Source organism: Trichomycterus rosablanca, chromosome 25 (genome assembly GCF_030014385.1).
Source record: "Trichomycterus rosablanca isolate fTriRos1 chromosome 25, fTriRos1.hap1, whole genome shotgun sequence".
NCBI classification, from domain to species: Eukaryota; Metazoa; Chordata; class Actinopteri; order Siluriformes; family Trichomycteridae; genus Trichomycterus; species Trichomycterus rosablanca.
This window is the reverse complement of record NC_086012.1, coordinates 9,737,498-9,750,766: the sequence shown is the minus strand read 5'-3', so window position 1 is coordinate 9,750,766 and position 13,269 is coordinate 9,737,498. Positions and strand designations below refer to the sequence as shown.

The 13,269-nt window shown below is 43.3% G+C and overlaps 1 protein-coding gene across 1 annotated transcript; it reads right to left on the bottom strand.

The window, feature by feature from the left end:
• Nucleotides 1-1,285: 1,285 nt before the first annotated feature.
• Nucleotides 1,286-12,506, bottom strand: eif4e2 (eukaryotic translation initiation factor 4E family member 2). Its single transcript, XM_062987502.1, has 8 exons — nt 12,395-12,506; nt 9,584-9,695; nt 8,152-8,286; nt 7,231-7,335; nt 5,557-5,709; nt 4,340-4,476; nt 3,979-4,056; nt 1,286-2,138 (listed from the first exon to the last, which is right to left on the bottom strand). The coding sequence occupies exons 1-7, from the start codon at nt 12,412-12,414 to the stop codon at nt 4,008-4,010; spliced, it is 711 nt and encodes a 236-aa protein (XP_062843572.1). The 5' UTR covers nt 12,415-12,506; the 3' UTR covers nt 1,286-2,138; nt 3,979-4,007.
• Nucleotides 12,507-13,269: the final 763 nt, after the last annotated feature.

Genomic DNA, 13,269 nt, shown 5'->3' with positions numbered 1-13,269 from the left:
TACATGCACAAATGTCACTTAAAACTTATGTTAACCATGTTCAGAAGTGGTGTCGACTTCTCTGGGCTCGGAGGCATCTAGCATGTACCATTACACAGTGGAAACGTGTATTGTGGTCACATGAATCAGCATTCCATGTCTTTTTTTTTTTTTAAATGGACGCCGTGTGCTCCAGGCCAAAGACAAAGAGGACCATCCAGACTGTTATCAGCAACAAGTCCAAAAGCCAGGGTCTGTCATGGTATGGGGCTGTGTCAGTGCCCTCGGCAAAGGTCATTTACACTTCTGTGATGGCAGCATTAATGCAGAAAAGTACTTTGAGATCCTAGAGCAACATGTGCTGCCTTCAAGACGTCATTTTTTCCAGGGACGTCCATGCATTTTTCAACAAGACGATGCAAAACCACATGCTGCACACATTACAAAGGCATGGCTGTGGAAGAAGAGGGTACGGGTACTGGACTCGCCTGCCTGCAGTCCTGACCTGTCCCCAATAGAGAATGTGTGGAGAATTTTATTTGGTATCTTTGGTGCCTTGAATATCTCAGTGATTTGGCAACCCTGTTTATTTTATTAACATTATTATTTTACTCTTTCATTAATTGTCTGTTTTGCCACCACTTCATCTGAGTCGGGGTTGTGGTGGGTACATTTTACTGGGCGAAATTCAGGAAACTACTTGGACAGGTCACCAGTCCATCACAGGCCACACACCTTCAGCGCTGCTGCCGTTGAAAGTAGAAAGTGGTCAAATTGTACTTACACTGTACTGGAGCTGCTGTAACACTCAAATTTCCCCCATGGGGATCAATAAAGGAATCTTAATCTTAAATTGGAAATTCAGGCAATAAGGGCCTTGGTCAGTGTGGTAAAACATACCCAATGAGCTCCAAAGGTCTTGTGCAGGGATGGTATAACCTGTTTAATGGACAACCATCTCTGCCATCTCTCCTGTTTAATGGACAAGCATCTCTGCTGGGAGCTCATATAGGCATGATTGGCTGTGCCTGAGGGACCTCGATAGGACGAATTTACATTTATAGGTCGAATAGGTCGCTGTACATTTGCGCCCCCTTCTGTCTGGTCGAGGTGCCTGCACTAGTGATGTATGATAGGAAGAGCTTAGCGTGCCTCTCTGAACATGACACAGCAGGCAAGTTAATGATGTACAAATACAGTAAGTCTCAATTTTAACCACACGTGCTGAAACAGAGACACTGCACACTTACTAACAGACCACACTATCACCCCCATTCAAAACCCAAAATAAGCACATCACACCACATTCCAGTGTTAGCAGCAGCTGCATATTTGACATTTATTGCTTTTATCAGTCAACTGTAATCCAAACGATACGTCCAACACTGTAATCCACCACTGCCCAACACGACCACAGGCAGTTTGTAAGAAATGTAAACAAACCTGAACCAATAGCAACCCAGTCCCCAAATCTGGATCCATGTTTATATTCGGTGGCGAAGCAGACTGGGAATGGTTCGGCTGGGAACGTGGTGCCACCTGAATTTCTCCCACGGAGAAATCACAGAGCGTCAAGTGCTTCTGGGAAGCAGGCACGATACGATAGGCAGCAACGTCTTTTAGGCTTTAAGACTCTCGACTCATAAAAGAAACGATCAAGAACAGGTGCCAACATAGATCTCTTCAAATAGGTTTAAAAATACTTTTTTTTTTTGTTTCATACACCTTCTGAAATAAAACTTTAACACTGTAATTAAAATACTGCACTATACTGCACTAATAAAATGTAACCCTTTAACTATGTTAAATAAAAAGTACTTGCGTTTTAAGAGGGTTGAATTGTTGAAAACTAGTTAAGTTAAGTGCCTAGCGATTTGTCTGCATGATACACCATCTCCATTAGGATCGTACAGTCTTCTCAATCAGCAGCCACTGTTTTAAGGCTTCTGCTGTCTAACAGTTGACCATTTTAAAAATACACCACATTTGACTCCTTCACCACTCAGAAGCTTTCGGGAACATCACATACAGGAACCTTGGTCTTCCCCAGAATCCCCCAGTGTCTCTTTCGTTATACTATTTCAAAGCAATGGCGGGTGATGAAGGAATAAGGTGTACGTCCTAGCAATGTTCTTTTCTTTCACACTGAAGAACCACACCTAGAGGCAAAAAATAAATATGTAATCAGTTACAGAATATACAGATTAGCTGTAACATTAAAACCACCTCATTGTTTCTACACTCTATTGTTTCTATTACTGACTAGCTTTGTTAGCCCCCTTTCATGCTGTTCTTCAATGGTCAGGACTCTCCCAGGACCACTACAGAGCAGGTATTACTTGGGTGGTGGATCATTCTCAGCACTGCGTTGACACTGACATGGTGGTGGTGTGTTAGTGTGTGTTGTGCTGGTATGAGTGGATCAGACACAGCAGCGCTGATGGAGTTTTTAAACACCTCACTGTCACTGCTGGACTGAGAATAGTCCACCAACCAAAAACATCCAGCCAACAGCACCCCATGGGCAGCGTCCTGTGTCCACTGATGAAGTTCTACAAGATGACCAACTCAAACAGCAGCAATAGATGACCGATCGTCTCTGACTTTACATCTGCAAGGTGGACCAACTAGGTAGGAGTGTCTAACAGAGTGGACAGTGAGTGGACACGGTATTTAAAAACACCAGCAGCGCTGCTGTGTCTTATTCACTCATATCAGCACAACACACACTAACACACCACCACCATGTCATTGTCACTGCAGTGCTGAGAATGATCCACCACCTAAATAATACCTGCTCTGTAGTGGTCCTGTAGGGGTCCTAACCATTGAAGAACAGAGTAAAAGAAATAGATGGACTACAGTCAGTAATTGTAGAACTACAAAGTGCTTCTATATGGTAAATGGAGCCGATAAAATGCACAGTGTGTAGAAACAAGGAGGTGGTTTTAATATCATGGCTGATCAGTGTACATAAGACATAATAAGTGTTTGTACTTATAAATGACGAACACATAAAGTCCCATCAAATTATAAAACACAACACACCATTGTGTGTTCATATGCTATTATGTGTGCCTGCCCATCATCGGAGATGATCAATTTTTACAAGAACCAGGCAAGGCTGGTGGCACCGCAAATGATAACTGCTAAATAAATGATAAGGTGGGCAGTAAATATACAGTGGTACCTTGAAACTCGACATCAGTTGGTTCTGGATGTGGCGTCGAGTTTATAAGGCATTTTTTTCCTCATAAGGATATATGGGAAACCTGTTAATGAGTTCCATGGTCTTGTGGAACTGCATATATTGTAGGCTAATGTAAAATAATGGGGTTGATTCTGACACATACACTGAAAATAACACAAGTATAACATATAAAAACACTAAAATACAATTAAAAACAGTTTACTTCTTTATTGTTTCCTTATGCTTCTTAATCGTGGAGATGCTTGATCTTGGAATACCGTATTCACATGAGAAGGTGCAAAACCGCTTTCGCTCTGGCTGTGCCGTTATTTCCTATGGAATGCGGCGGTGCACAAAGCTTAACGTGACTTATTGCACTAAAACACTGAGCGAGGAATTATATTAGTGGGGAGAACTTATGAGAAGTAATAATTAAGTAATCTTTTAATACATTGAGTCACATTAAGCTTTTTTGTATTGTGATTCTTACAATTTCTCAGCACCCTGAGCTGTAACACAAGTTTAAAAGTAAAACAGGAGAAAAATCCAGCTAAACACAGATACATGTGGACACTTTCAGAGTGGATTTGATAGATATTCCACACAAATGCAGATTCGTCTCATATTCGCACTTTGATGACGTTTTACTGCACCCCTCAAGCCAAGCGCTGAACACACATGCCAAGTTTAAGGGTACAAATTTCTTAACAAAGGTCTCAAGTTTCAAAGATTTCGAGTTTAGGGGACATCGAGTTACAAGGTACCACTGTACTTATTTTGAATACATGGAGTGTGATGCTTCACCATACCTTTGGCACTGTTCGTTCATAGGAAAGAACTAGCGGCCACCGCTGGCATTCACCAACCCGTGGAAATCTTCCCAGGCCCTGAAAAAAAGCACACGAAGTAAAACAAACCTGTCCATAAAAACATCAAGTCCAATTCAGTTGATGCTGTCTGTGTTGTAAACACTCTGGGGTTTGCATTTTAACAAACATTAATGCTTCTATTAAAACAGCAGAATGAGCAACAATATTCATTGTTGTATGGGTTTCTTAACTTGAGGTTGGGGGAGGGAGAGGTAGGGTTACTAAGCTATAGTATAACATAGTTAATAAAGAGACATTACAAATTTAGTAATACACAGATGTGTGCAATTGTACTACTCACTTGATGCTGTCGGTGTGTGTTTTGTACTCCATGATTGTATTTGGCGGCAGGTTCAGAACTCGACGGAGGGTATCTCTGATGCGGGCAGTAGTGGCCTGATCACTTGCTGTTTTGTTCCAGATCGATATGATATCCTCCTAGACAGACACATGCATGACTTGATCAAAGCATTAACAAGTGTTATACATGCCTTTATTTGTCATATATACATACACCAATCAGGCATAACATTATGACCACCTTCCTAATATTGCGTTGGTCCCCCTTTTGCTGCCAAAACAGCCCTGACCCGTCGAGGCATGGACTCCACTAGAACCCTTAAGGTGTGCTGTGGTATCTGGCACCAGGATGTTAGCAGCAGATCCTTTAACTCCTGTAAGTTGTGAGGTGGGGCCTCCATGGATCAGACTGAATCGAGATCTGGGGAATTTGGAAGCCAAGTCAACACCTCAAACTCGTTGTTGTGCTCCTCAAACCAATCCTGAACCATTTTTACTTTGTGGCCGCAACTACAAGGGAATACAGTTTTCGACCACACATGCCAGCCTTCGCTTCCCACGTGCATCAATGAGCCTTGGCCGCCCATGACCCTGTCGCTGGTTTACCACCGTTACTTCTTTGGACCACTTTTAATAGATACTGACCACTGCAGACTGGGAACACCCCACAAGAGCAGCAATTTTGGAGATCTGACGTATAGCCATCACAATTTGGCCCTTGTCAAACTCGCTCAAATCACCTTTGAGGATAAAATGTTCACTTGCTGCCTAATATTTTAATTTTGCTGCCTTTCATTTCCTTCAGGATCAATAAAGTGCCTGCCTGTCTGTCTAATATATCCCACCCACTAACAGGTGCCGTGATGGAGATAATCAGTGTTATTCACTTCAGTGGTCATAATGTTATGCCTAGTCGTTGTATACACGTGTATCCCAGCTTGTTTGGAAACTGGGGTCAGAGCAGGTGCTAAGGTGTTGTTAGCTGATCTGTGATAGTTACTACAGTTTTGCTAGGTGGTTGCTATGTTGTCCAAGGTAGTTTCTAGTATGTTGCAAAATAAGTGTTGTGATATCTCAGGTGGTTGCTAGAATGTTGATAGGTGGTTGCTAGGGTGTTGGTAGAAGGTGCTATGATATCTCAGACAACTGTTGTTGTCTAATCACAATGAAAAAGCAATGCTTACATGATGCTCCTGTGTAAATCCAAGGTTTTAGTACCTGGAAGCGCACAGAGACGACAGCGCCACAGATCTCCTCACCCACCATGAACTGTTCACCCAGCATGGCCAGGATCAGATTCTCCCAGCAGCGTGAGGCCAGACCCTTACGCAGCCGAATTATCCACTTCCCTCCACTTTTATTAGCATCGTCCTTTACACAGAAACAGGGAAAAAGACAGAGCAGGAGGAAATAAAGATCAATATGTTTAACTATGAATGAGGCTGTACAAATGTGCTTTACCATATGAACAAAATAATGTGAACATCTGACCATAAGCATGGTGCATACACTGTTCCAAAACCATCAGCATTTATATGGAGTGTCCCCACCCTCGCCTTTCCTGTATAGTTGAATTACAAAACCTTATTCTACAAAAATATACACCGACCAAGCATAACATTATGACCACTGACAGGTGAAGTGATTAATACTGATTATTCATCACGGCACCTGTTAGTGGGTGGGAAAAATGGGCAAGCGTAAGGATTTGAGTGAGTTTGACAAGGACCAAATTGTGATGGCTAGACGACTGAGTCAGAGCATCTCCAAAACTGCAGTGGTCCAGAGAAGGAACAGAGGTAAACCGGCGACAGGGTCATGGGCGTCCAGGGCTCATTGATGCACGTGGGGAGCGAAGGCTGGCCCATGTGTTCCGATCCAACAGACGAGCTACTGTAGCTCAAATTGCTGAAGAAGTTAATGCTGGTTCTGATAGAAAGGTGTCAGAATACACAGTGCACCACAGTTTGTTGTGTATGTGGCTGCATTGCCGCAGACCAGTCAGGGTGCCCATAATGACCCGTGTCCACCACCAAAAGCGCCAACAATGGGCACATGAGCATCGGAACTGGAGCACGGAGCAATAAAAGAAGGTGGCCTGGTCTGATGGATCACGTTTTCTTTTACATCACGTGGGGAACACATGGCACCAGGATGCACTATGGGAGAAAGGCAAGCCGGCGGAGGCAGTGTGATGCTTTGGGCAATGTTCCGCTGGGAAGCCTCGAGTCCTGCCATCCATGTAGATGTTTCTTTGACACGTACCACCTACCTAAGCATTGTTGCAGACCATGTCCACCCTTTCATGGAAACGGTATTCCCTGATGGCTGTGGCCTCTTTCAGCAGGATAATGCGCCCTGCCACAAAGCAAAAATGCTTCAGGAATGGTTTGAGGAGCACAACAACCAGTTTGAGGTGTTAGGCCCTACCTAACTTGTGAAAATCGTGTCACGGATAGTAAAATGAGACGTGTTCTTGTGTAGCATGGTCTTTGCTATGAAATTCAAACTAAGGTTGGTGTTTAGTGATTTAACGTATTTCATTTACGTAGCATTTAAGTGCCTCACGTTTACTGGTTAATTTGCATTATGAGGCGGTCTTAGCAATCCTACAGCAATTCAGTTAGCAATCGGTCGAAGTCTAAAGCAGCTAAAAACACTACTCGGGTAACTGAATTTGGAAAACTCCCAACCCATTCTGTTTACGCAGATGGGGGTGTGGCAAAACATGGACGAGTATTTTAGTATTTGAGACTGAACCACGCACCGTCGTTGGGTGTTCTAGGTTTACATTCAACCGTTAAGGTAGGCTGGGCTGTGTATTGTAGCTTCCATTAATTTATGACTTATACAATATTGCTGGTCTGTATGGTGCTGATTTTGAGTACACACCTCCCACATAGGCTTAATTCCTTCCTTAAAGAGGTGGAAATCACTGTGGCCTGTGAGATCACCAGGTCTGATCATGTGACTGTAAAAACGCCAGAACTGCTCCACCTGCAACATAGAATGCGTATTACATTATGACTGGTGCAGAAAAAAAGAGATCTAGTCTATACATTGGGGGTACAGTGGGGAGTGCATTGTTAGTGCCAGTCCCAGGCCGGGGTAAATACTGCTGGATATATGGATCAAAAGTCAGATTTGCAGGGTACTAGTTTAAACTATGTTACTGTTGGGTCAAAAAAGAGATAGTGGAAAGTGAGAGTTGGAACGTTGAACATGGGCACTATGATTGGTAAAAGTAGCCAGCTTGGCTGTTTAGGTAAGATATGCTAGCACACCAGAGCTGAGATTTCGAATACGTCGTATTGAATCTCAACTCTGCCATCTGGCTGGGCCACATGAACAACGATTGGCTGTTGTTAAGGGTGGGATGAGCCGGACCAGGGTTCCTCATAACTGGTGACCTCTGCTGGCCGATTGATGGTGCCTGCGCAGAGTTGGGGAATAATGCTGATCACGACTCTCCGTGCACAAGGCTGATCCGCATATGAACTCGCTTCGTGCAGGTGAAAAGAGGCAGTTGGTACTGCACGTGTGTCGGAGGGGACGTGTGTCAGTTGCGAGACTCCTCAGTCAGCAGTGGAGGGTTGTATCGAGACCAAATGGCAGGAGAGTAAGGCTAGGAGCATTTACAATGTTCTACTATAACGTAGACTGGAAGAGAAATTGGGTAATGGTAATCTTGAAAGAAGAGCACCTCTAGTTACTGAATATCAAGTGGTGTCTTGATTCCCTGGTATAGGCAGGTTTAGACTAGTAACAAGTAATACAAGAATGTGTGTGTATGCGCGAGTGTGTGTGGCTAACCGAAGCAAAGCTGCCGATCTGTTTGATGTTCTGTTCGTAGCCTTGTGTGCTGGCTGGTCTTCCTGGGGTTCGCCGAGAATACCAGAATGTGTAGTTATATTGAAGAGGGTGTTCTCCTGGCCCTGGCACCACAGCCTACAACACATTGAAAAGAAGATCATGTTTTGGCTTTAATCGTTGTCTTTTTTTTTTTTGTTCTGCCAATTTTACATACATACAGGCGCCAATCTAGACATTTTACAGCTCACTAGTTTCCATTACATGTTTTTCTTCACAATACAGTGGTTTCAATTTAATATGGAATCCAGTTCAGTTCATGTTTTGTGAAACAATGAGAATCAGTTTCTCTCGGCCATGTCTATGCTTTGATTTTGACTACGGCATATAAATAATTTGTCTCATTGGTGACGCTTTTAAAAAGTCAGAAGCAAACGGCAAAAACTGGGAGCCAAAGAGGTAAATCTGCTCAAATCCATAGGAAACACAGGCCCAGACCATTGCACATGGCTGGCTTCAAACCAACGAGCTGATGATTAACTAAACAGGCTTAACAATTAAATTAGTAATCACTGTTTTAAAACAAACCATAATGTAAAATATTCATCAGTGCTACTTACACTGATCATAACATTAAAACCACCTCCTTGTTTCTACACTCACTGTCCATTTTATCAGCTCTACTTACCATATAGAAGCACTTTGTAGTTCTACCATTACTGACTGTTGTCCATCTGTTTCTCTGCATGCTTTTTAACCACAACAGGTATTATTTAGGTAGTGGATCATTCTTAGCACTGCAGTGACAATGACATGGTGGTGGTGTGTTAGTGTGTGTTGTGCTGCGGGGGTTTTCAAATACCGTGTCGACTCACTGTCCACTCTATTACACACTCCTACCTAGTTGGTCCACCTTGTAAATGTAAAGTCAGAGACGATCGCTCATCTATTGCTGCTGTTTGAGTTGGTCATCTTCTAGACCTTCATCAGGTCACAGGATGCTGCCCACAGGGCACCGTTGAATTGATATTTTTGGTTGGTGGACTATTCTCAGTGTCGCAGTGACAGTGAGGTGCTTAAAAACTCCATCAGCATTGCTGTGTCTGATCCACTCATACCAGCACAACACACACTAACACACCACCACCATGTCAGTGTCACTGCAGTGCTGAGAATGATCCACCACCCAAATAATACCTGCTCTGTGGTGGTCCTGGGAGAGTCCTGACCATTGAAGAACAGCATGAAAGGGGGCTAACAAAGCATGTATAGAAACAGATGGACTGCAGTCAATAATTGTAGAACTACAAAGTGCTTCTATATGATAAGTGGAGCTGATAAAATGGACAGTGAGTGTAGAAACAAGGAGGTGGTTTTGATGTTATGGCTGATAAAATGTGCAAGATGTCGAACTTCTTTTTAGAAGTTAGCCTACCCTCCTCTTGTTAGTGTTTTGGTCTTTTTCCTCCTCCTCATTTTTTTCCTTCTCACTGTCTTTCGGTGAGCCGTTGTCCTGGTCATGATCTCCACTGTCGTCATCTTTCAGACTGCAATATGCAGAGGACAGAGTGAACATCACATTCTAAAAATGACTAGAACAGCATCAGCTAATGCACATTATGGACATCCCTAGGCATTCGTTTCATATGTTATATAGTCAAAAGAATGCAGACACTGCTATTAAGTATTTAGTTCCGTTGTGTCAGGCCCACCCACTGCTAACAGGAGTATATCTTCTTATTTTGGCTGCTCATGTTAGAGGTCGGCACAGCAGATCATTTGTCTCCATCCGTAAACATCTGTTTGTCCTTGGCCTGCCTCTCCTTATCAGCACCCTTCTCCTGAAAGAACTCTCATACCTCCTCTGCACATGCCCAAACCATCTCACTCTGTCCTCCCTAATTTTGGCTTCAAAACACCCTACCTGTGCTGTCCCTCTAATAAACTGGTTCCTAATCTTTTACATCTGTGTATATCATTAATTATAAAACAATTTAGCACAGCCTATCCACCTTTTACATATACCAAGTTCCTTACAGACAGTAACTGGATATGAGTTTTAAACCCAGGTCCACAGGAAAGCACTATATATAACAAACTATATACTGTGATAGCACAGTACAAGACTCTGTAAACATTGTTAAATTACTTGCTGTTATTTTTTCATCACAAGCATGAACATCTGGCAACCCAACTTCCAGTGTGAAACCACAAACTGTTTTATTTATACCAATAATTTCACAGCTTTTTTAAATTATATGCTGACGACGCCCCATTTGCTCGAACATTTAGCGGGTGCTTGTAACTTTTAAAGACTTGCAGTTGAGACAGAATACAAAGCAAGTAATTGAGGGTCAAGGGCCTTGCACAGTGGTGGGGCCTGAACCAGCAACTTTTGGATCAGTGGTCTAGTACCTTAACTGCTGAGCTAACTCTCCATCTGCATTCTCCACCACTGTGAATAGTGAATTTGTCTTCCACTGCTGGGGATCCCTTATTTTTCTGCAGTCGAGGTGGGTATATTGCTGCTCGCCTCCGCCGACCCGCCCGCAGCCCTTAACGGAACCCTCTTTCCACCCATGCACTCTGCACAGGTGCCTCTATCTGCCAATCAGGGTCCTTACACAGCGTTTGAAGACCCCGCCCACATATTCCGGTCATCCCTCCCTGCAGGCACTGCCAATTATGCCCGCTAGATGGCACCCAGCCGACCGGTGGCAACGCCGAGTTTCGAACCGAGGAGTTCAGAATCTCGGAGCTGGTGTATCTAGCTAGCAGGATATCCTGCTGCACCACCTGGGCAGCTGTTTTATGTTCCTAAATAAAAATTCGGAATGAAAGTAGAATATTCCAGAATAGACTACTCAGCCTATGCTCCGAACTCAGCCTCATAAAGCTTGACAACACTGCTGAATGAAGTGACAAAGCAACAGCTGAACAATTGTTTGTTTTTCTGCTATAATCAAGCTTTTTAATTGGATATTGTCACCTGTTTTTGTGGTTTTTTTTAGATCTATCTAGAAGTCTATCTATCTAGACCCTATTTTCTCATAATATAAGGTGAGATTTTTTCTGACCTTGACGACAGAAAAATGTTTTCCTCCATGTTTTCCATGTGTATCCCAGTCTAATCACTGGCAATTTTGTTACTGCCCCTGTGCTACCAGTGCTGGCCAAGAAGAGCTACACCACTCGTGCAAGCTTCTTGGCCAGACAGCAGAGGTCACAACTGTACAGCGGCAACGAGCCCAGTCAACGTCCCTCCCCTCAGGCACAGCCAAATGTACCTGTCTGAATGCACGATCAGATCTACATTTACATTTTCAGCATTTAGCAGACGCTTTTATCCAAAGCGACTTACAGTCTAAGCAATTGAGGGTTAAGAGCCTTGCTCAAGGGCCCAACAGTGACGACCTGGCAGTGGTGGGGTTTGAACCAGCGACCTTCTGCTTACTAGTCCAGTACCTTAACGACATCTAGTATCCAAACTCTCCCCTTTACTTTTTAATACAGGTCCAGCCAACCTAGCCCTATATTTATAGGCACAGAGAAGTCACCAACTGTCCTCATAAACAAAGTTAAATTATACTATAGACTTTTGCAAACCACCAAATTAATGATCCAATTAAATATTCTAATTCATGGAGGTGATACAATACAACTCACTACTGATTCCTTACACGTGTATGCAGACTCCTAACTTAACATGCATTGCAGTTATAGAAACACATGCCATGAAGATCTTGGCTTATAAGCACGTTTAACCAATCGAAATCTGATTGATTATTTGAGCCTGACATTTCCTCGTACATCTGTGTACTGAGGAGAATAACTGGAATAAATTTAGTCACAAATGTTGCTTGCCCGATTACAGAGCTAATAGTGGGACGAAGTAAGCCGACTCCCAGCGCACCTGCTCCGGCTATGAGCTCACTTAGAACCCGGGGATACAACTTGGCCTACGAGGCCGCCTAATCTTCAACACGGTTTAAAGCATTAAACTGGTGTTTGTAATGTGCTGGTAGATAATGCTGTTTTAACCAGGTTAATAGAAGTTTCTCATGCTGTAGTGTTCATACAGCGCTGTGTGTAGACACGTACTCGTGTGGAGCAGACACACCTCTCTCTCTCTCTCTCTCTCTCTCTCTGTGTGTGTGTACAGCAGTACTTGTATACGTACAGCACTTGTACTATAGTAAGAGTTAATGAGTCACCGCGGACGTTCTTACCGACCCTCGTTACTCACGCGTCAAATTTGTTGTTCATTATTCTGTGCAATTCAGTCGTCCTCGGTGCGCGCTCCCGCCGACAGTCCCGTCAAACCTGCAGGTAAAGCGGCGCGCACACTAGCGCTCGATGTGCACGCGCATCGAGCTACGAGGACGAGAGGAGCGCGCATGCGCATAAGCACCCGCTTCGTAAACGGATTACGCATTTGCACCATAAGGAATAAACTGATATAAATAAATAAATAAAAACACTGAGTATTTTGCAGTAGGTGATCAGACATGTGCATTTGCATTTCATTCCTGCAACACATTCCAAAAAAAGTTGGGACAGTAAAGCATTTACCACTTTGTAACATTGCTATTCCTTTTCACCACACTTAAAAGACGTTTTGGCACCGAAGATACCAAGTGATTTAGTGTTTCAGCTTTTATTTTGTCCCATTCTTCCTGCAAACACGTCTTACCATGTGCAACAGTACAGGGTCGTTTCAAAATTCTCCACACATTCTTTATTGGAGACAGGTCAGGACTGCAGGCAGGCCAGTCCAGTACCCGTACCCTCTTCTTTTGATCGAAGATCACGGGCGTTCAGCTTAAGCTTGCGCCCTTGGCCTCTACGCACCAAATTCCTCCCAATTCATTGAATTGTTTAATGATATTATGCACTGTAGAGGGAGAAACATGCAAATCCCTTCCAATCTTTCTTTGAGGTACATTGTTTTCAAACATTTCAATCATTTTCTCACACATTTGTTGACAAACTGGAGATGCTCTGATCATAATTGCTCATTAAAGACTCGGCTTTTACTGGATGCTGCTTTTGTACCAAACCATGATTACAATCACCTGTTGATTTTAGCTGTTTGGAATCACATTATTTAGTTTTTTCACC